Below are 23,845 nucleotides of genomic sequence, written 5' to 3'. Positions count from 1 at the left end.
AGTCTGCAAAATAATCATCTAAACCTGTCAGCTAGAACTCTGGTCTTCCTCTGCCTGTGTCACAGGGGGTCCCCAAGGCTCCATTCTGGGACCACTGTTGTTTTCCATAATCTAATAATAAGCTCTGATTGAATTTATGCAAAGATAAATATCATCTCTGCTGATGATGATGATGAGTCATTTTTGTTATTCAGATTCACTCAACCCAACCTAAGCTGCTGCTTAACGCAACAAAACCCAGTGCTGTTGTTTTCAGATGGCAAAGGGAGGTCATCTGAACTTCCTGAGCTTTCAGGTGCTGAAGGGGAAACTGGAACCACTTGCATCCTTGGTTTACGTTATACTGTTAATCGAAGACACACGTTAGATAGCTTGAAAGTAAAGTCAGGATTTCTCTTCAAAACGAGAATATTTGACACATCTTTGCCTCTGCTGGATGATGGTGATCTGGTTTGTATCTAGAAGAAACTAGATCCAGTTTGCCGTTGTGCTCTGTGTTTCATTACTGGCTGTGGAAATGTTGCACATTTCTGAGTTTTCCATCTTGACCAGGTCGCTCCTGGAAGAGATTTCTGACCTTATCGGAGTTTGTATTGGCTTAAATAAAGGCAGAAAAAAAGCACACAATTAGCAGGAATTGCACTTAGTGTCTCATTGATGCACATTTCCGTTTAATTTATGTCAATATGCAAGTCCAGAGGGTCAAGAAAAATTAATCATTTTTCACAAACCCTTTTATTCATGTTGTATTGATCCTCTCAGAGCAGCCAGAAACACGCCAACAGAGAAAGCTCCGCCCTCTGTCCTGCATTGGTCAACTGCTAGGAGTACTTATACTGAGCAGTAAAGGTGGGCGTGGCTTTCTTCTAGAGAACGTGCACAACCTGGAGAAGACGACCAATCACTGAGTCCCTCCCCTGGGACATAACTAACATTTCAAAGTGGAAAAAACTCTCTAAAACCAATCGTTTCCATCGCCATGGAAACCGAACGGTGAGAGTGCTGGAAACTCAAACGTGCTTAGGTGACAAAATCGCACTGTCTGTCCGATGAACATGTATCACTATAACACTGCAGAAAGCTCAGAAAACTCGACGTAGAATCATAGAGCTGCTTAAAAAAATATGGTTATTAATACGTGTATTGATTAAAAAGTACGATAAATTACTGTTTAAGTATCTGGGAGGTCCAGAATACGCAGCCGTCTCCAACATCCACTTATAAACCAGACAGATCACCTGTTTTCCATCGGGCTCAAGTTTGTCCCAGATCTTCTGCCGTAGCAAATCAATCAAATCAAATCAAATCAGAAATACTTTATTCCTCCCCGACGAGAAACTAATCTTAGTTAGTGATGTAGGAGACACGCCATTTAACGCAGGCTGGGATCATCAGAGATTTGTTTCCAGGAAGATGTCTGCAGCTGTTGGTTCTGTCCCCATCAGTGTACTGGTACGTTCACCGGGGCTGATACTGGTGCAGATACTGGTGTAGATACTGGTGTAGATACTGATGTAGATACTGGTGTAGATACTGGTGCAGATACTGGTGTAGATACTGGTGTAGATACTGATGTAGATACTGGTGTAGATACTGGTGTCGAAACTGGGACTGATACTGGTGTAGATACTGGTGCAGATACTGATGCAGATACTGGTGCAGATACCGGGACTGATACTGGTGTAGATACTGGTGTCGAAACTGGGACTGATACTGATGCAGATACTGGTGTCGAAACTGGGACTGATACTGGTGTAGATACTGGTGTCGAAACTGGGACAGAAACTGGGACTGATACTGATGCAGATACTGGTGTAGATACTGGTGCAGATACTGATGTAGATACTGGTGTAGATACCAGACCTACATACTGAATGTGTGCTCCTGGCTCTCCTCTGACTTTCCGTCTCTGTGCGACAGGCTGATGGAGGAGCTGAAGCAGCAGAAACATTCTCTGGTTCTGCAGGTCCGACAGCTGGAGGCCGAAGTCCAGAACCTTTCATCGTCTCTAAAGAAGAAGGAACGAGAAGCCGAGGTATTTCCTCCACGTCTCCTTCTCTTTGCTGCATGGCGTCATGTGACCTCAGACTGAAGCGGTTTAGTGGATAAAGGAGTCGCTGAACTGAACTCATCAACACAACTTTGTCAGATCAAAAGGTTTTCTGTCGGTTCTGCCGGTCCGGGCTTCAGATTCAGGTCTGAATGTGACGCAGCTGGACCAGAACTGAATTTTTCAGCTTTTAAACCCATCATGTCTGAGATACGGAGCTGCTTTTAGAAACACAGTGGAGCGTTGGTTGACTGGTCTGATTCAACTGGTTCTACTGCTGGAAACCAGTCTACCCTGGTCCAGTCCAGTCTACAGTGGTCCAGTCCAGTCTACCCTGGTCCAGTCCAGTCTACACTGATCCAGTCCAGTCTACAGTGGTCCAGTCCAGTCTACCCTGGTCCAGTCCAGTCTACACTGATCCAGTCCAGTCTACAGTGGTCCAGTCCAGTCTACCCTGGTCCAGTCCAGTCTACACTGATCCAGTCCAGTCTACAGTGGTCCAGTCCAGTCTACCCTGGTCCAGTCCAGTCTACCCTGGTCCAGTCCAGTCTACAGTGGTCCAGTCCAGTCTACCCTGGTCCAGTCCAGTCTACACTGATCCAGTCCAGTCTACAGTGGTCCAGTCCAGTCTACCCTGGTCCAGTCCAGTCTACACTGATCCAGTCCAGTCTACAGTGGTCCAGTCCAGTCTACAGTGGTCCAGTCCAGTCTACCCTGGTCCAGTCCAGTCTACCCTGGTCCAGTCCAGTCTACACTGATCCAGTCCAGTCTACAGTGGTCCAGTCCAGTCTACCCTGGTCCAGTCCAGTCTACACTGATCCAGTCCAGTCTATACTGGTCCAGTCCAGTCTACCCTGGTCCAGTCCAGTCTACCCTGGTCCAGTCCAGTCTACCCTGGTCCAGTCCAGGCTACACTGGTCCAGTCCAGTCTACACTGGTCCGGTCCAGGCTACACTGGTCCAGTCCAGTCTACACTGGTCCAGTCCAGTCTACCGTGGTCCAGTCCAGTCTACACTGGTCCAGTCCAGGCTACACTGGTCCAGTCCAGTCTATACTGGTTCAGTCCAGTCCAGGCTACACTGGTTCAGTCCAGTCTATACTGGTCCAGTCCAGTCCGGGCTACCATGGTCCAGTCCAGTCTATACTGATCCAGTCCAGTATACACTGGTCCAGTCCAGGCTACACTGGTCCAGTCCAGTCTATACTGGTCCAGTCCAGTCCAGGTTACACTGGTCCAGTTCAGTCTACACTGATCCAGTCCAGTCTACCGTGGTCCAGTCCAGTCTACCGTTGGTCCAGTCCAGTCTACCGTTGGTCCAGTCCAGTCTACACTGGTCCAGTCCAGTCTACCCTGGTCCAGTCCAGGCTACACTGGTCCAGTCCAGTCTATACTGGTCCAGTCCAGTCTACCCTGGTCCAGTCCAGTCTACACTGATCCAGTCCAGTCTACAGTGGTCCAGTCCAGTCTACCCTGGTCCAGTCCAGTCTACCCTGGTCCAGTCCAGTCTACAGTGGTCCAGTCCAGTCTACCCTGGTCCAGTCCAGTCTACACTGATCCAGTCCAGTCTACAGTGGTCCAGTCCAGTCTACCCTGGTCCAGTCCAGTCTACACTGATCCAGTCCAGTCTACAGTGGTCCAGTCCAGTCTACCCTGGTCCAGTCCAGTCTACCCTGGTCCAGTCCAGTCTACACTGATCCAGTCCAGTCTACAGTGGTCCAGTCCAGTCTACCCTGGTCCAGTCCAGTCTACACTGATCCAGTCCAGTCTATACTGGTCCAGTCCAGTCTACCCTGGTCCAGTCCAGTCTACACTGATCCAGTCCAGTCTACCCTGGTCCAGTCCAGTCTACCCTGGTCCAGTCCAGTCTACCCTGGTCCAGTCCAGGCTACACTGGTCCAGTCCAGTCTACACTGGTCCGGTCCAGGCTACACTGGTCCAGTCCAGTCTACACTGGTCCAGTCCAGTCTACCGTGGTCCAGTCCAGTCTACACTGGTCCAGTCCAGGCTACACTGGTCCAGTCCAGTCTATACTGGTTCAGTCCAGTCCAGGCTACACTGGTTCAGTCCAGTCTATACTGGTCCAGTCCAGTCCGGGCTACCATGGTCCAGTCCAGTCTATACTGATCCAGTCCAGTATACACTGGTCCAGTCCAGGCTACACTGGTCCAGTCCAGTCTATACTGGTCCAGTCCAGTCCAGGTTACACTGGTCCAGTTCAGTCTACACTGATCCAGTCCAGTCTACCGTGGTCCAGTCCAGTCTACCGTTGGTCCAGTCCAGTCTACCGTTGGTCCAGTCCAGTCTACACTGGTCCAGTCCAGTCTACCCTGGTCCAGTCCAGGCTACACTGGTCCAGTCCAGTCTACCCTGGTCCAGTCCAGTCTACCCTGGTCCAGTCCAGGCTACACTGGTCCAGTCCAGTCTACACTGGTCCGGTCCAGGCTACACTGGTCCAGTCCAGTCTACACTGGTCCAGTCCAGGCTACACTGGTCCAGTCCAGTCTACCGTGGTCCAGTCCAGGCTACACTGGTCCTGTCCAGGCTACACTGGTCCGGTCCAGTCTATACTGGTTCAGTCCAGTCCAGGCTACACTGGTTCAGTCCAGTCTATACTGGTCCAGTCCAGTCCGGGCTACCATGGTCCAGTCCAGTCTATACTGATCCAGTCCAGTATACACTGGTCCAGTCCAGGCTACACTGGTCCAGTCCAGTCTATACTGGTTCAGTCCAGTCCAGGCTACCCTGGTCCAGTCCAGGCTACACTGGTCCAGTCCAGTCTACCGTGGTCCAGTCCAGTCTACACTGGTCCAGTCCAGTCTATACTGGTCCGGTCCAGTCTACCGTGGTCCAGTCCAGGCTACACTGGTCCTGTCCAGGCTACACTGGTCCAGTCCAGTCTATACTGGTTCAGTCCAGTCCAGGCTACACTGGTTCAGTCCAGTCTATACTGGTCCAGTCCAGTCCGGGCTACCATGGTCCAGTCCAGTCTATACTGATCCAGTCCAGTATACACTGGTCCAGTCCAGGCTACACTGGTCCAGTCCAGTCTATACTGGTCCAGTCCAGTCCAGGTTACACTGGTCCAGTTCAGTCTACACTGATCCAGTCCAGTCTACCGTGGTCCAGTCCAGTCTACCGTTGGTCCAGTCCAGTCTACACTGGTCCAGTCCAGTCTACCATGGTCCAGTCCAGTCTACCGTTGGTCCAGTCCAGTCTACACTGGTCCAGTCCAGTCTACCCTGGTCCAGTCCAGTCTACACTGGTCAGGTCCAGTCTACCGTGGTCCGGTCCAGTCTACACTGGTCCGGTCCAGTGTACACTGGTCCAGTCCAGTCTACCCTGGTCCAGTCCAGTCTAGTCCAGGCTACACTGGTCCAGTCCAGTCTACCCTGGTCCAGTCTCGTCCAGTCTACCCTGGTCTAGTCAAGTCTACACTGGTCCAGTCCAGTCCAGTCCAGGCTACACTGGTCCAGTCTACACTGGTCCAATTCAGTCTATACTGGTCCAGTCCAGTCTACCCTGGTCCAGTCCAGTCTACACTGGTCCAGTCCAGTCCAGTCCAGTCCAGTCTACACTGGTCCAGTCCAGTCCAGTCCAGGCTACACTGGTCCAGTCTACACTGGTCCAATTCAGTCTATACTGGTCCAGTCCAGTCTACCCTGGTCCAGTCCAGTCTACACTGGTCCAGTCCAGTCCAGTCCAGTCCAGTCTACACTGGTCCAGTCCAGTCCAGTCCAGTACAGTCCAGTCTACACTGGTGCCCTCTGACTGGTTCGTCCTGACTGGGTACCAGATCCACCAGCTGCCTCTCAGTGGGTTTGCTGGAAACTGGCTCCACCTGGTGGTCGCTGCTCTGAACTGCATACATAGTAAACCTTTATTTATAATTGAAATAAAATAATCGATCAGAGTATCGATTGTTTCAGTAGATTCACGATAACCCATAAAATAAAACAACAAAGACAAGAAAAAGTTCATCTTAAAACATTTAGAAGTTTTTTGGATGTTTTTCATGTTTAAACTTATCTGGTCCGAAAGAGGGACGGATCCTCTCCAGAACCAGAACCTCAACGGTTCCGATAGATCCCTCAGAACCCGGATGTGGGATCATCCGGACTGAGAACAGTGGGAAAGGCAGAAACATCCGTAGAAAGTCCTTCCAGGATCCTGGAGGATTTCTGTTGGAACCTGGAACCTGGTGAGGAGGGACAGGGTCCTGGTGAGACCGGGTCCTGGTGGGACCGGTTCCTGGTGGGACCGGGTCCTGGTGGGACCGGGTCCTGGTGGGACCGGTTCCTGGTGGGACCGGGTCCTGGTGAGACCGGGTCCTGGTGGGACCGGTTCCTGGTGGGACCGGGTCCTGGTGAGACCGGGTCCTGGTGGGACCGGTTCCTGGTGAGACCGGTTCCTGGTGGGACCGGGTCCTGGTGGGACCGGGTCCTGGTGAGACAGGGTCCTGGTGGGACCGGGTCCTGGTGAGACCGGGTCCTGGTGAGACCGGTTCCTGGTGGGACCGGGTCCTGGTGGGACCGGGTCCTGGTGAGACAGGGTCCTGGTGGGACCGGGTCCTGGTGAGACCGGGTCCTGGTGGGACCGGGTCCTGGTGGGACCGGGTCCTGGTGAGACCGGTTCCTGGTGGGACCGGGTCCTGGTGAGACCGGGTCCTGGTGGGACCGGGTCCTGGTGAGACCGGGTCCTGGTGGGACCGGGTCCTGGTGAGACCGGGTCCTGGTGGGACCGGTTCCTGGTGAGACCGGGTCCTGGTGAGACCGGGTCCTGGTGGGACCGGTTCCTGGTGGGACCGGGTCCTGGTGAGACCGGGTCCTGGTGGGACCGGGTCCTGGTGGGACCGGACTGCAGAACCCTGCAGACGTCTCCGCTCCTCTAGCCTCCATCAGATGGACCTCTGCTCCACGCCGCGCCTCCTTCTCTGTCGTTTACTCCTCTCCTGGAGGAGGAGGCGGAGGAGACCCCTCCTCCTCTCCATCAGTCCGTCGTCCCGCCTCTGATTAGGATTAATTGATCTTTGATTGCGCCTCATTCTGGCTGGACAAGGTGACGGATGGAGACGCTCTCTGGACCCTGAGGAGATCGAGTCTCCTGTGAAGGTTGCCATGGCAACAACACATCCATCCCGCTGTGATGGCGGAGGATGGATGATGAAGATCATCTGTGGGAGGAAGGTGATGTCAGGTGATGTTCATGCCTTTTCCCCCTGGGAAAGGCATGAACTCATTCCAGGCTGACAACATGGAAACGTCTCCTCTGTTCAGACTCAAACGGTCACACAGAGGCAGGAAGTTGCTCCATATGATCAACTTTCATCACTGAACTAATCACAGATTTTAACCTGTATTCTAATAACAGCGGAAATCCTCTAAAAATGTCACTTTTCACCGAAACAAAGTGAAATTTCCAAGTTTTCATGGTTTTTATCTGCAAATAAAACAGACTGAGCTGATTTTCTGTCAGCAGAAAACAGTTAAAACATTAAAAAGTGTCAATATTTCCAATAAAAACCTTCCATTTTTACCACATCAGCTTTTTAACTATAACTGTGCAGCAAAGAGCACCCCCCTCCCACCCCCATTCACCCCCGTTTTACTGGAAATGGTTCAGTCCAGCCCACTGCGAGATGTCTCACTCCTACACTAAAATCAGAAGTGTTTCTTTTCTCTGCAGGATTGCTCATTTTAAAAAACTTAATCGACAACAAAAACACAGCAGATATTACATGTTTGTCCAGTTAATGTCTCCTTATGTGTTAAACACTCATCAAACACATAATCATACGTGTTCATGGTGTATTATTAATTTTTTTTTTTTTATATTATTTTTCATGATTTTGCGCAATCACTTGAAAAATACCTGCTAAAATATCTATCTATCTATCTATCTGTTCATGTATGAAACTGTTACAGAAATAAAATGGAAAAAGGGTTTTTCTAAATGTAAACAGATTTATTATAATCTCATAGATATATGCATTTTAATTAAGAGTTTATATGATCTTTTCTTATTAAACACCATTTATCAATAAAATAATGAATAAAAGTAATTAAGGAGACGCAATATTTTATTTTAGGTTTTTAAAAAATAATATAAAACATACTTTTACCATTTAATTAGGGAAGTAATTTCAATTTTAGATTTTTTTTTATTTTTTTATTTATTTTTTTTTAATATATCAAAGTCCGGGTCTGGTTGTTGCTGCAGAGTGATGCATCTTCTCATTCACAAATGGTCTCTGTTTTCTGTCAACGCTGCCTGAATGTCCGCAGTCTGACAGCCGAGCTGCTGCTGGACCGAACCGAACCGGAGCGAGGACCCGGTCAGAACCCGGTGGGGGGGGGGGGGGGGGCAGCAGAAGGGGAAAGGTGCTGTTTCTGCTCCTCTGCGGGGAGATGAAGTCACGTGAGCACGCGGCAGGAAACGCAGGAGGACACGGTCTGAAAGCGGAACCAGTCCGCTGAGAACATCTGGACCGAAACCTGAAGGTCGCGCGAGGAGGTGGAGACGTAACACGTCCACTCTGCGTGGAGATCCCTGATCCGGATCACGTCGCTGCGCAGGATCAGAGATCTGGCTTCAGTCGCGCGCTGGATGCTGCAGCAGCTTCCTCACATCTCAGTCGCGCGCCTCCGGTCTTCACGAGAACAAACGGTTTGGACCCGGTTCTGATCCGGTTCTGCTTAGTCTGACAGCCGCGGCAGCGTGACGTGGAACCGCCTCTGAGACCTGATGAATAACTATCATTGATTGACTGATTGATTGATGGATTGAAGTGGGCGGTTCCGTCTGGGTTTGTGGACCCACCAGGACCATCCTGACCCGCCGGACCGGGCAGAACTTGCTGGTGATGCTGGACGTGGTGAGGATGAAGGAGGCCTGCAGGATCTGCGCCCGCGAGCTCTGCGGGAACCAGCGGCGCTGGATCTTCCACCCGGGGGCCAAGCTCAACCTGCAGGTTCTGCTGTCCCACGCCCTGGGCCAGGACCTGGCCCGGGACGGCCGCGGGGAGTTCGCCTGCTCCAAGTGCACCTTCATGCTGGACCGGATGTACCGCTTCGACACGGTGATCGCGCGCGTAGAGGCGCTGTCCCTGGAGCGCCTCCACAAGCTGCTCCTGGAGAAGGAGCGCCTCAGGCAGTGCATCGGAGGCCTCTACCGGAGGAACAACCCTGAGGAGGGTGGGGGGGCTCCGCCTGGGTCCGAGGAGGCGCCCCAGGACCCGCCGGTGGTGGATCTGTCCGCTCTGGGGGACGGGAGGTACTCTGACCTGATCCAGGATGACCTGGCTTACTCTGTCTACGAGTCCTGGGCAGATAAGGAGGACCTGACCCTGGAGCAGCCCCCCCACCAGTGCTCCGGACCCGAGTCCCTGTCCTGCCAAAAGCCAAGGCGGTGCCGGGGGTGCGCCGCGCTCCGGGTTGCCGACTCGGACTATGAGGCGGTTTGTAGGGTACCGAGGAAGGTGGGACGCAGGAGCACTTCCTGCGGCCCCTCCACGCGCTACTCTGCACCCCCCCAGGGGGCGGAAGACCCAACCAGAGACTCCGAGGCCACCACCGTCTTTGAGTCTCCTTCGGCTGGAATGGAGACGGACAAGACCCCATGTGGTCCGAAGACTCCCAGCCCCGCCTCATCTGTAGAGTCTCTGGAAGCCGGCTGCGTCCCGACAAACCAAAAAACCAGAGAAGAAGACGAGCCAGAGGAGGCTCCTGCAAGAAGGGAGCCGCCGTGGGACAAACCCCCCAGTGAGAGCTCCTTTTCTGGGCTGGAGGTGATGCTGAGCCTCCTGCGGGGGTGGGAGTACCGGCCCGTAAAGCCCCGCGGGGGCAGCAAGCTCCCTGTCCTGGTCCGGGCCAAGCTGGAGCAAAGCCTGTCTCCTCACCCACCCGTCCCGCTGAGGTCGCCCTGCGGGGGGGCGGCGGACGACACGTTCCCCGAGCAGACCGTCCCAGAGGTGGTGGTCCCCTGTCCTCAGCAGGAGCTGGAGGCGGAGCTTGCAGAGATGGAGGCGCAGTGGGCGGATGATTACGTTCTGTTTGGGCCGTTTGGCTTCCAGCAGGTCAGGAACAGAACAGCAGGAAGACCCGAAACGTCTCGTCACCACGCTACAAACATTTAGCTTTAATAGCTCAACTTTACCGTCAGGACAGTTTCTGGAATTTCTGCATCATTTAGGGGCGTGTCCTTTTGATTGGCAGGTACCCGATGCCCAGCAGCATGAGGCAGAATGTAGAACAACCGCGGATTTTACCGGCTAACAGCGTGACTTCTCGTTAGCCCACTTACCTCTGTTAGCTTGTTAGCTCCCGTTAGGTTCGGGTTAGCTCGGTTAGGTCTGTTAGCTACGGGAAGCTTGGAGTAGGTGTCAGTAATCCACCCGCACGTCCACAGCGCCCCCTCCTGGAGCGATGGGAGCAGATAGAGAGCAAATCAGCTTTCAGAAACCGACGGGTGACATCACGGAGGCTCCGCCCATCTTTTTATTTGCAGTCAATGGCGTGTTTTGTCTGATGTGTGTTGCAGTGGGGAACCCCCCCCCCCCCCCCCCCCCCCCCCCCCACACACACACACACGGTCTTTAGTTATAAGTTTTACTCCTGGAGGGCTTAATGTACGGAGGCAGAAGAGGGACAAAAGTAGTCCAACCTGTAACCGGCACAAATTATACATAAATATTTACGTCCAGATTGAATCCGTAGATCGGATTCGGAACGTTACTTTAACATGAAGAATTCACTTTTGTCCCTGTTTTAGCTCCATACAGGTGTTTTATGGCGTGATCCCGATCAGAAAGATGATTTTAAAGTAGTTTTACCGTTAAAACAGAATAAAATCCAGTTTTTAGGTTTTATTTAATGCTGAGTCTTCCAGCTTCCTTCCATACCGGATCTCTCGCCTTCATCTCCTCTGAGAAAACGCCACTTTGATTACCCTCGAGTATGGGAAGATAAAAGCATTGATACCCCACTTTTCACCTGTCTCCTAGCAACCCCCTGCGTTGCCGGGGCAACAGTCTCCGTGCTGCAGCAGTTTGGCCTTCATAACTTCCATTGTTATGCTAACGATGGCTTTAAAAGAGGTTGTTTGTCCCAGGAGGAAGCAGAGACGAGACAGGACTGTGTCCACAAGTCCAGACCAGTTTAAACTGGTTCTGGACTGGTTTCAGTGGGAGATGTGTTGTAACCGAGTCAGACGTAGAAAAGGGAAGTGAAAGCAAATCCTGACTGGCTTCGGCAGATTTCACTCTTCTTTCAGTGAAACTCGTCTTTGTGTCTGAAAGACAGTCGGTCCCAGAGTGACGTCACGTCAGACGGTAAACAACCTGCTGCCATGGCAACAGTTGCCTCCTGAGCGCCCACTTTCACTCCTTCATTAACCCAGCTGCTGCGGCGTCTGCTGGTTCAAGTCCAGGAAACTTTATTTATACATCACATTTCAGACATCAGGATGTGTTTCACGTTGTAGAAGAGATTAAAATACAGTAAAACATCATGAAAAGGTTTTTACAGGATCATCATTAAATCATGTAAAATAAGTGAAATAAGATGAGAACCAGGCTGGATCAGCTGAAGGATGCAGCGCAGAAAAACAACACAAAATAAAACTTCCCTTCAATTTACAGAGAAATGGTTTTTAAAAAAAGATTCCTATATCAAAATTCATTAAAAAGACATGAAACTGAAATAAAACGCGGTACAAAAAAAAAAAAAAACTGGAAAAAATAGTAAAACCAGATTAAATCACACCAGGATTAAATTTAAACAATTAAAAATGAAATAAATATAAAAACCTTAAAAAGCAAAACAACATTAATTATGTAGAAACAATTCTGAAAATGTTCCCCATAAAAAGTGAAATAAAAAAAACACTGAACATTATAAAAAAGAAAAAACCTGAAATAAAAACATGTAAAATGAAAGTAAACAAGATGGAAACGATAAAAAAACCCAAAACTCTCTTTCGTGTTTCCAGCGGCTGACGGACGAGCAGCTCGGTTGCTACGACGACGACGCCGCTCAGTGTGTCGGCGAGCTGCAGACAGCCCAGAACCAGCTCCGGTCCCTGCAGACCAAGATCCGAGCCAGCGAGACCAGGAACCAGGTAGGGAACGCCCCCTGAACCTGACCCCGCCCCCTCAACCTGACCCCGCCCCTGCCCCCGCCGCAGCGCCAGAAACCGTTTCCGTCTGTCCGTCTCGCTGCAGAAGTTGCAGGAGCGTCTGGCTGACATGGAGACGGAGCTGCGTTCGGCCCGGGAGGAGGCGCAGCAGCAGGAGCGACTCATCCAGAACCTGAGCGACGCCGTCGCCTCCAAGGAGGCCGAGGTGAGGGAGGGATGGAGCGAGAGACACAAAGAGGACAGTTCTTCCTCTAACAGCGTGTGTGTGTGTGTGTGTCTGTGTGTGTGTGTGTGTGTGTGTGTGTGTCTTTCTATTTAGGCTGCAGAGTTCCACCAAGTCATCGAGGAGCAAAACAAGATGCTGCTTCGTCTCAAAGACATTTCCAGTTGCAGCCAGATGCAGGTCTGTCCACATCTGTCCAGCGTCTGTCCACATCTGTCCAACATCTGTCCTTCATCTGTCCTTCATCTGTCCAACATCTGTCCAACATCTGACTTTCATCTGTCCAACATCTGTCCACATCTGTCCAGCGTCTGTCCACATCTGTCCAGCGTCTGTCCACATCTGTCCAACATCTGTCCTTCATCTGTCCTTCATCTGTCCAACATCTGACTTTCATCTGTCCAACATCTGTCCACATCTGTCCAGCATCTGTCCAACATCTGTCCACATCTGTCCAGCGTCTGTCCACATCTGTCCAGCGTCTGTCCACATCTGTCCAGCGTCTGTCCACATCTGTCCAACATCTGTCCTTCATCTGTCCTTCATCTGTCCAACATCTGTCCAACATCTGACTTTCATCTGTCCAACATCTGTCCACATCTGTCCTTCATCTGTCCAACATCTGTCCAACATCTGACTTTCATCTGTCCTTCATCTGTCCAACATCTGTCCAACATCTGACTTTCATCTGTCCAACATCTGTCCACATCTGTCCTTCATCTGTCCAACATCTGTCCAACATCTGACTTTCATCTGTCCTTCATCTGTCCAACATCTGTCCAACATCTGACTTTCATCTGTCCAACATCTGTCCACATCTGTCCTTCATCTGTCCACATCTGTCCAGCGTCTGTCCACATCTGTCCAACATCTGTCCTTCATCTGTCCTTCATCTGTCCAACATCTGTCCAACATCTGACTTTCATCTGTCCAACATCTGTCCACATCTGTCCAACATCTGTCCAACATCTGACTTTCATCTGTCCAACATCTGTCCAACATCTGTCCACATCTGTCCTTCATCTGTCCAACATCTGACTTTCATCTGTCCAACATCTGTCCAACATCTGACTTTCATCTGTCCACATCTGTCCTTCATCTGTCCAACATCTGTCCAACATCTGACTTTCATCTGTCCACATCTGTCCTTCATCTGTCCAACATCTGACTTTCATCTGTCCAACATCTGTCCTTCATCTGTCCAACATCTGTCCAACATCTGACTTTCATCTGTCCAACATCTGTCCAACATCTGTCCAACATCTGACTTTCATCTGTCCAACATCTGTCCAACATCTGTCCAACATCTGACTTTCATCTGTCCAACATCTGTCCAACATCTGTCCACATCTGTCCAACATCTGTCCAACATCTGTCCAACGTCTGTCCAACATCTGTCCTTCATCTGTCCAACATCTGTCCACATCTGTCCAACATCTGTCCAACATCTGTCCAACATCTGACTTTCATCTGTCCAACATCTGTCCACATCTGTCCAACATCTGTCCAACATCTGTCCACATCTGTCCAACATCTGTCCTTCATCTGTCCTTCATCTGTCCACATCTGTTCATCTGTCCAACATCTGTCCAACATCTGTCCTTCATCTGTCCAACATCTGTCCTTCATCTGTCCAACATCTGTCCAACATCTGACTTTCATCTGTCCAACATCTGTCCAACATCTGACTTTCATCTGTCCAACATCTGTCCTTCATCTGTCCAACATCTGTCCAACATCTGTCCTTCATCTGTCCAACATCTGTCCAACATCTGACTTTCATCTGTCCAACATCTGTCCAACATCTGTCCACATCTGTCCTTCATCTGTCCAACATCTGTCCAACATCTGTCCTTCATCTGTTCATCTGTCCAACATCTATCCAACATCTGTCCACATCTGTCCAACATCTGTCCAACATCTGTCCTTCATCTGTCCAACATCTGTCCACATCTGTCCAACATCTGTCCAACGTCTGTCCTTCATCTGTCCAACATCTGTCCAACATCTGACTTTCATCTGTCCAACATCTGTCCACATCTGTCCAACATCTGTCCAACATCTGTCCTTCATCTGTCCAACATCTGTCCAACGTCTGTCCTTCATCTGTCCAACATCTGTCCAACATCTGACTTTCATATGTCCAACATCTGTCCAACATCTGTCCAACAGCTATCCTTCATCTGTCCAACAGCTATCCACATCTGTCCAACATCTGTCCAACAGCTATCCTTCATCTGTCCAACAGCTATCCACATCTGTCCAACATCTGTCCAACATCTGACTTTCATATGTCCAACATCTGTCCAACAGCTATCCTTCATCTGTCCACATCTGTCCAACATCTGTCCAACAGCTGTCCTTCATCTGTTCAACATCTGTCCTTCATCTGTTCAACATCTGTCCTTCATCTGTCCTTCATCTGTCCAACATCTGTCCTTCATCTGTTCAACATCTGTCCTTCATCTGTCCAACATCTGTCCAACTTCTCTCCTTCATCTGTCCAACATCTGTCCTTCATCTGTTCAACATCTGTCCTTCATCTGTCCAACATCTGTCCAACTTCTCTCCATCTGTCCAACATCTGTCCTTCATCTGTCCAACATCTGTCCTTCATCTGTCCTTCATCTGTCCTTCATCTGTTCATCTGTCCAACATCTGTCCAACATCTGTCCTTCATCTGTCCAACATCTGTCCTTCATCTGTCCTTCATCTGTCCAACATCTGTCCTTCATCTGTTCATCTGTCCTTCATCTGTCCAACATCTGTTCATCTGTCCAACATCTGTCCAACATCTGTCCTTCATCTGTCCAACATCTGTCCTTCATCTGTCCTTCATCTGTCCAACATCTGTCCTTCATCTGTCCTTCATCTGTTCATCTGTCCTTCATCTGTCCAACATCTGTTCATCTGTCCAACATCTGTCCTTCATCTGTCCTTCATCTGTCCAACATCTGTTCATCTGTCCAACATCTGTCCTTCATCTGTTCATCTGTCCTTCATCTTTCCAACATCTGTCCTTCATCTGTCCTTCATCTGTTCATCTGTCCTTCATCTGTCCAACATCTGTCCTTCATCTGTTCATCTGTCCTTCATCTGTCCAACATCTGACTGTCATCTGTCCTTCATCTGTCCAACATTTGTCCTTCATCTGTCCAACATCTGACTGTCATCTGTCCACTCCAGGTGTCCCCTGCGGAGACTGTCTGCGGTCAGACCGAGGTCCTGGCTTTGCAGGCTTCTGTCTTCCAGGTTCAGCTGGAGCTGCAGGCGGGTCAGCGGGTTCAGCAGCAGGCCGCCAGGGTTCAGGAGGACCAGAACCGGGCCCTGGAGAGGCTGGAGAAAGACCTGCAGGGGGCGCTGCAGCACAGGAGGGAGACTGAGAGACACAACCAGGTGAGAAAAGGAGGTTTTCCCATCAAACGGTGTGAATTTCTAGGTGAGACGTCTCTGTAACCCGAGATAAAAACAAAAGAATTCACAAATAAAACTTCACCTAACGTTCAGATGGAGATTCTGCTGCTCGACTTGTAGTTTTCACACCACGACAGCTCTGCCTGCTCCTGGAAAAGGCGGGAATCACCACAGCAACCGTTCCATCATTGCTGCATCCATGCATCCAAGAATGAGGACTGAAAGAGAATGTGAAAAAAGCATCGTATTTCCCAGCTTTGTGCTGTTTTTACCTGATGACTGTGGTGCGTTCAGGAGCTGCAGGTCGCTCTGCAGAAAGCACGAGCCGCTCTGCAGGAGAGAGAGGAGCAGCTGAGGGAGAGCGAGCATCAGAGACACAGGGAGAAGGAGGAGAGAGAGAAGACCGTCACCGAGCTGAAGACGTCCCTGCAGACCAGACAACAGCTGGTGGAGGTCAGTGAACGCACCGTAAACAATGTTCTGCTTGTCAACTGTGTGAAATGGTGTGTTCAGGGCTGTGCGTTGTGATCATAGACTGTGTATAAAAGATGGGCGGAGCCTCCGTGACGTCACCCGTAGGTTTCTGAAGAGCTGAATTGAAGCTCGGTGGGCGGTTCCTACCATCACCATCTTGGCAGGGGCATGCGCGTCGTCTCTCCCGGAAAATACAAATATGGGCAAAGAGGTGGAGCTGAGAGGGGGGCTGTGAGCGTCATGGTGGATGATTGACATCGAGCGAACTCCGAGCTTTCTGTAGCTAAGAGCTATTTAATAATTCACTCCCCCCACAGTTGTCATGAAGGTAAACCTGACCTATTAAACTGAAAATGGATTTTTGTACCAGGCTGTAAACATGTTTATTCCTGCTGTAAACATGTTTATTCCTGCTGTGAACATGTTTATTTCTGCTGTAAACATGTTTATTTCTGCTGTGAACATGTTTATTCCTGCTGTAAACATGTTTATTTCTGCTGTAAACATGTTTATTTCTGCTGTAAACATGTTTATTTCTGCTGTAAACATGTTTATTCCTGCTGTGAACATGTTTATTCCTGCTGTAAACATGTTTATTCCTGCTGTAAACATGTTTATTCCTGCTGTAAACATGTTTATTTCTGCTGTAAACATGTTTATTTCTGCTGTGAACATGTTTATTCCTGCTGTAAACATGTTTATTTCTGCTGTAAACATGTTTATTTCTGCTGTGAAGTTGGTCTTTTTAACATGGGAGTCTATGGGAATTTGCTCTGTTTTGCAGCCCCTAGCGTGTGTTATGCACTTCTACATCGGCTTCACTTTTAGCCGCCGGAGGCTCCGTCCATCTTTCATATACGGTCTGTGATTGTGATGGTGCGTTCAGGGCCGTGCGTTGTGATGGTGCGTTCAGGGCCGTGCGTTGTGATGGTGCGTTCAGGGCCGTGCGTTGTGATGGTGCGTTCAGGGCCGTGCGTTGTGATGGTGCGTTCAGGGCCGTGCGTTGTGATGGTGCGTTCAGGGCCGTGTGTTGTGATGGTGCGTTCAGGGCCGTGTGTTGTGATGATGCGTTCAGGGCCGTGTGTTGTGATGATGCGTTCAGGGCCTTGCGTTGTGATGATGCGTTCAGGGCCGTGTGTTGTGATGGTGCGTTCAGGGCCTTGCGTTGTGATGATGCGTTCAGGGCCGTGTGTTGTGATGATGCGTTCAGGGCCGTGCGTTGTGATGATGCGTTCAGGGCCGTGCGTTGTGATGGTGCGTTCAGGGCCGTGCGTTGTGATGGTGCGTTCAGGGCCGTGCGTTGTGATGGTGCGTTCAGGGCCGTGTGTTGTGATGGTGCGTTCAGGGCCTTGCGTTGTGATGATGCGTTCAGGGCCGTGTGTTGTGATGATGCGTTCAGGGCCGTGCGTTGTGATGATGCGTTCAGGGCCGTGCGTTGTGATGGTGCGTTCAGGGCCGTGCGTTGTGATGGTGCGTTCAGGGCCGTGTGTTGTGATGATGCGTTCAGGGCCGTGTGTTGTGATGATGCGTTCAGGGCCGTGTGTTGTGATGATGCGTTCAGGGCCGTGTGTTGTGATGGTGCGTTCAGGGCCGTGTGTTGTGATGGTGCGTTCAGGGCCGTGTGTTGTGATGATGCGTTCAGGGCCGTGCGTTGTGATGATGCGTTCAGGGCCGTGCGTTGTGATGATGCGTTCAGGGCCGTGTGTTGTGATGGTGCGTTCAGGGCCGTGCGTTGTGATGGTGCGTTCAGGGCCGTGCGTTGTGATGATGCGTTCAGGGCCGTGTGTTGTGATGATGCGTTCAGGGCCGTGCATCAGGGCCGTGCGTTGTGATGGTGCGTTCAGGGCCGTGCGTTGTGATGGTGCGTTCAGGGCCGTGCGTTGTGATGGTGCGTTCAGGGCCGTGCGTTGTGATGGTGCGTTCAGGGCCTTGCGTTGTGATGGTGCGTTCAGGGCCTTGCGTTGTGATGGTGCGTTCAGGGCCTTGCGTTGTGATGGTGCGTTCAGGGCCTTGCGTTGTGATGGTGCGTTCAGGGCCTTGCGTTGTGATGGTGCGTTCAGGGCCTTGCGTTGTGATGGTGCGTTCAGGGCCTTGCGTTGTGATGGTGCGTTCAGGGCCGTGTGTTGTGATGGTGCGTTCAGGGCCGTGTGTTGTGATGGTGCGTTCAGGGCCTTGCGTTGTGATGATTGTCTGTCTGCGTCCTTTAGGACTACGCCGACATGTTGGAGGATCAGAAGGAGAACAGAGAATCTCTGCTGCAGAAACTCCGCCAGCGAATAAAAGAGAGAGACCGAGCTCTGGAGGTAATTTGCGTCACACACACACGGAAACACGCCATGTTGGCTTCGAAGCGACCAGAACCATTTCAGAACATCCCAGACTGTTAGAGAGTCTGTTTTGATGTTGTCATGTGGCGTCGGACCTGCAGCGAGCCGTGGACGAGAAGTACCGCTGCGTGGAGGAGAAGGACGAGGAGCTTCTGCGTCTGCGGCTGCAGCTCCGGGAGAGAGAGCGAGACGTGCAGCGACAGCGCTGCGTCCTGACCAACAACGAGGAGACCATCACCGTAAGGAAACGCCGCTCTCCCGTGGACGGCGTGTTTGCTGCTTCCTGCCTTCTCATTGGCTGTGTGTGTGTTAGAGTCTGGAGGTGCTGCTGCGGGGAAAAGCTGCGGAGCTGCAGCAGGTGTCCGACGCCTGGAGGAGCGTCCAGCGGCAGCAGCGGGACGGCGAGGACTGGCACAGCCGCGTCCTCACAGAGAGGGACGCCATCATCCAGCAGCTGCAGGCGTCGTTGCACGCTTGCACGCAGGAAGCTCAAGTAAGTCCGACCCAGAAGACCGCCGATGTGACCCAGTCCCGTGCTGGATCAGGTCCACTTCCTGGTCCTGAATGAGTCCTGAACCAGCTCTTTGTAGGTCCATGTCTGAGAACGGTTTGTCGGCATTTGATAGTCGTGGTGACTGACCGGACTCACCGAGACTTTCTGACCATGGTGTTTATAAAACCAGATCTACAGTCCTAAATCCAGAACCCCAGATTCAGAATTCCAGATCCAGAGTCCCAGATTTACAGTACTAAATCCAGAGTCACAGATCCACAGTCCCCAATCCAGAATCCGAGTTCCAAAATCCCAGATCCAAAGTCCCAGCTCCAAAATTCCAGATCCAGATACAGAGTCCTAGATTCAGAGTTCCAGATCCAGAATTACAGATCCGGAATTCCAGATCCAGAGTCCCAGATCCAAAGTTCCAGTTCTAAAATCCGAGATCCAAGGACAAAGATCAAACGTTCCAGATATAGAATTCCCAATCCAGAGTTCTAGATTTACAGTTCTAAATCAAGAGTCTTAGATCCATGATTACGGATCCGGAATTCTAAATCAAAAAATTCCAGATCCAGAGTCCCAGATCCAGAATTCCAGATCAAGAATTCCAGATTCAGAGTTCTAGATCTGGTTGGGCAAACTCCCATGCCCCCTCCAGGACCCCAGAGAGGGTATAGAGCTGGTCCACTGTTCCGCGACCAGGACGAAAAACTCACTGCTCCTCTTCAATCCGAGATTCGACTATCCGGCGGACCCTCCTCTCCAGGACCCCTGAATAGACCTTACCAGGGAGACTGAGGAGTGTGATTCCCCTGTAATTGGAACACACCCTCCAGTCCCCCTTCTTAAAAAGGGGGACCACCACCCCAGTCTGCCAATCCAGCGGTACTGCCCCCGATGTCCACGCGATGCTGCAGAGGCGTGTCAGCCAGGACAGCCCCACAGCATCCAGAGCCTTAAGGAACTCCGGGCGGATCTCATCCACCCCCGGGGCCTTGCCGCCAAGGAGCTTTTTGACCACCTCAGTGACTTCAGCCCCAGAGATAGGAGAGTCCACCCCTGAGTCCACCAGCTCTGCTTCCTCATCAGAAGACATGTTGGTAGGATTGAGGAGGTCTTCGAAGTATTCCCTCCACCGACCCACAACGTCCCGAGTTGAGGTCAGCAGCTCCCCATCTGGATGGTGGACCAGAATCTCCTCGAAGCCGTCCGGAAGTCTTTCTCCATGGCCTCGCTGAACTCCTTCCATTCCCGAGTTTTTGCCTCGGCAACGGCCGAAGCCGCATGCCGCTTAGCCCGCCGGTACCCATCAGCTGCCTCCAGAGTCCCACAGGCCAAGAAGGCCCGATAGGACTCCTTCTTCATCTTGACGGCATCCCTCACTGCTGGTGTCCACCAACGAGTCCTGGGATTACCGCCACGACAGGCACCAACTACCTTACAGCCACAGCTCCGGCTGGCCGCCTCAGCAATAGAGGCACGGAACACAGCCCATTCGGACTCAATGTCCCCCGCCTCACTCGGGACATGTTCGAAGCTCTGCTGAAGGTGGGAGTTGAAGCTCGCTCTGACAGGGGACTCAGCCAGATGTTCCCAGCAGACCCTCACAACACGTTTGGGCCTGCCGGATCTGACCGGCTTCCTCCCCCACCATCTGAGCCAACTCACCACCAGGTGGTGATCAGTTGAAGCTCCGCCCCCCTCTTCATCCGAGTGTCCAAGGCATGTGGCCGCAGGTCCGACGATACGACTACAAAATCGATCATCGAACTGCGGCCCAGGGAATCCTGATGCCAGGTGTACATATGGACACTCTTATGTTGGAACATGGTGTTCGTTATAGACAATCCATGACGAGCACAGAAGTCCAATAACAAAAACACTATTTGTACTGCCCCCTCCAGGACCCCCCTCTTTGAGGTTTGGGGTCTTGTTCACGAGTGAGAGAAGGATGGAGCGCGAGATCGACAGACGGATCGGTGCGGCGTCTGCAGTAATGTGGACTCTGCGCCGGTCTGTCGTGGTGAAGAAGGAGCTGAGCCAGAAGGCGAAGCTCTCGATTTACCAGTCGATCTACGTTCCTACCCTCACCTATGGTCATGAGCTGTGGGTCGTGACCGAAAGAAGGAGATCTCGTATACAGGCGGCTGAAATGAGTTTCCTCCACAGGGTGGCCGGGCTCTCCCTTAGAGATAGGGTGAGGAGCTCGGTCATCCGGGAGGAGATCAGAGTAGAGCCGCTGCTCCTCCGCATCGAGAGGAACCAGTTGAGGTGGCTCGGGCATCTGGTCAGGATGCCTCCTGGACCTCCCTGGTGAGGTGTTCCAGGCACGTCCCTCTGGGAGGAGACCCCAAGGAAGATCCAGGACATGCTGGAGGGATTATATCTCTCGGCTGGCCTGGGAACGCCTCGGGATCCCCCCCGAGGCAATTGTGGCAATTGTGGCTGGGGAGAGGGAAGTCTGGGTTTCCCTGCTTAGGCTGCTGCCCCCGCGACCCGACCCCGGATAAGCAGCAGAAGACGGATGAATTTCTAGATCCAGAATCCCAGATCCAAAGTTCTAGATCCAGAATTCCAAAGTCCAAAGTCATTCATTCATTATTCAAACTGCTTAATCCAATTCAGGGTCGCGAGGAAGCTGGAGCCTATCCCATCAGTCTTTGGGCAAAAGGCCGGGTACACCCTGGACAGCTCGCCAGTCCATTGCAGGGCCAGGTCCTGGATCTGAATTCTGGATCCAGAACTTGTTAACAGAGTGTTTTCCTGTCTCTTCTGTCTCCTGCAGGATCTCCGCTGCTCCCTGCTGACTCAGGTCCACTCTGCTCCTCAGGAAGTTCTGGAAGACCTGAAGCTCCGCCTCCGGCTGAAAGACCGCCTCTTCCAGGAAGTGCTGGCTGACCGGATCCATCAGGCGCAGGAGCACCAAGAGCAGGTCCAGGATCTGCTCAGGACCATCGGGTCCAGAGACCAGTACATAAAGGTAGAGTGCAGGACGGTGCGGGAACGCCAGCCGCTTGGAGAAGCTGTTGGTTAAAAATGCTCCTGGATCTCCTTCAGGACTCGGCGAACCTGCTCGGTGAGGTCGTCGCAGAGCAGACGGCGAGACTCCAGGAGCTGCGCAGACAGCTGAGCGCAGGGTTCGGATCCAGGCCCGAGTCTGGACCGGACCTGTCCCTGGAGCTGCGGGCGGTGCAGGAGGAGCTGCGGGCGGTGCAGGAGGACCTGCGCTCAGCCCTGAGGAGGGAGAAGGAGAACCAGGAGCTGAGCAGGAGAACTCTAAACCTGAAGGAGGAGATGATCAGGGTCAGTCGGTAGAAGAGCCCGTGATCCACCGCTGGACTTCCTGCCTCACATCACGCCGCTCTCTGTGTTCTGCAGGACTTCCAGAAGCAGCTGGTGGATCCGTCAGACCTCCCTCTGCTGGAGCGACTGACCCAGGAGGTCCAGGAGCTGAGGGAGAGTCTGGTCCAGCAGGACGTTCCCCCAGCCAGAGTCCCCATGTTGGGCCGCGACCGGCCCGGCAGCAGGCAGCCGGAGTCTGGAGGTGGGCATCAGAGAAGCATGGGGCGGTATCTGTAGCAGCGGAGTCCAGGAGGGGGTCCGAATGGAGAGACCAGCAGCGGGGGTCTTTCTGGGAGTCCGGGTTGCTCCGGGGGACTACAGGGGTCTTTCTGGGAGTCTGGGTTGCTTCAGGGGACTACAGGGGTCTTTCTGGGAGTCCGGGTTGCTCCGGGGGACTGCAGGGGTCTTTCTGGGAGTCCGGGTTGCTCCGGGGGACTGCAGGGGTCTTTCTGGGAGTCCAGGTTGATCCGGGGGACTGCAGGGGTCTTTCTGGGGGAAAACACTGACACCATGTTATAAGCAAACTCCTCGCCAGACGTGTTCCACTGAGCATCAGGCTGGTTCACGTCTTCGTCTCGGTCCAGAGACGTCCCGGTTCAGCGTGTCTCCACCGTGTCTTGGTGGTTCCTCCTGCAGCCTCGGGTTCATGGCAGACCCCCTTCCTGTCCCAAAACCTTTATCTAACCGTAGAGACGGACAGGAAGAGGGTCGAGGCCGCAGACCATGACCTGAATCTGGACTTAGTGAACCAGAACTGAAGCTGTGAGGCTGGTCCTGGATCTGGTGATCCTGGTCCTAGTCCTGTATCTGGTGATCCTGGTCCAGACAGCCGGAGCTGGTTCGGTTCTGGGTTGTGTTTATAGAAACTTTCCTCTTTGTGTTTTTTATCCTGTAAATAAAAACATTCCCATCAGAATTAAACCATCAACCAGTTTAAAAGGTGGAAGGAAACCAGTTCATGTTCAGTGTGTGTGTGTTCAGTGCGTGTGTGTGTTCAGTGTGTGTGTGTTCAGTGTGTGTGTTCAGTGTGTGTGTGTGTGTGTGTGTGTGTGTGTTCAGTGTGTGTGTGTTCAGTGTGTGTGTGTTCAGCGTGTGTGTTCAGTGCGTGTGTGTGTTCAGTGTGTGTGTGTTCAGTGCGTGTGTGTGTTCAGTGTGTGTGTGTGTGTGTTCAGTGTGTGTGTGTGTTCAGTGTGTGTGTTCAGCGTGTGTGTGTTCAGTGTGTGTGTGTTCAGTGCGTGTGTGTGTTCAGCGTGTGTGTGTTCAGTGCGTGTGTGTGTTCAGTGTGTGTGTTCAGTGTGTGTGTGTGTTCAGTGTGTGTGTGTGTGTTCAGTGTGTGTGTGTGTGTGTTCAGTGTGTGTGTGTGTTCAGTGTGTGTGTGTGTGTT

At 51.8% G+C, this 23,845-nt stretch overlaps 1 protein-coding gene across 3 annotated transcripts in view; it reads left to right on the top strand.

The window, feature by feature from the left end:
- pde4dip (phosphodiesterase 4D interacting protein) overlaps window positions 1–23,845 on the top strand; it is a gene marked incomplete at its 5' end in the record, with an annotated part of 75,832 nt that overhangs the window by 7,906 nt on the left and 44,081 nt on the right. For 2 of the 3 annotated variants that reach the window (XM_079244917.1, XM_079244916.1), the window contains 12 exons: window positions 8,911–10,122; window positions 12,036–12,164; window positions 12,268–12,387; window positions 12,502–12,585; window positions 15,592–15,801; window positions 16,114–16,272; window positions 18,501–18,596; window positions 18,722–18,859; window positions 18,934–19,113; window positions 21,905–22,099; window positions 22,177–22,422; window positions 22,498–22,663. In XM_079244917.1, the coding sequence (XP_079101043.1) occupies window positions 8,911–10,122; window positions 12,036–12,164; window positions 12,268–12,387; window positions 12,502–12,585; window positions 15,592–15,801; window positions 16,114–16,272; window positions 18,501–18,596; window positions 18,722–18,859; window positions 18,934–19,113; window positions 21,905–22,099; window positions 22,177–22,422; window positions 22,498–22,663 (2,935 nt within the window). Of the gene's footprint in view, window positions 1–1,920; window positions 2,036–8,910; window positions 10,123–12,035; window positions 12,165–12,267; window positions 12,388–12,501; window positions 12,586–15,591; window positions 15,802–16,113; window positions 16,273–18,500; window positions 18,597–18,721; window positions 18,860–18,933; window positions 19,114–21,904; window positions 22,100–22,176; window positions 22,423–22,497; window positions 22,664–23,845 lie in introns of those variants that run through there. The other variant, XM_079244918.1, reaches the window with a different exon arrangement.

Source organism: Telmatherina bonti (genome assembly GCF_933228915.1).
Source record: "Telmatherina bonti genome assembly, chromosome: 8".
NCBI classification, from domain to species: domain Eukaryota; kingdom Metazoa; phylum Chordata; class Actinopteri; order Atheriniformes; family Telmatherinidae; genus Telmatherina; species Telmatherina bonti.
The sequence above is the reverse complement of the archived record's forward strand: the minus strand, read 5'-3'. Positions and strand labels throughout refer to the sequence as shown.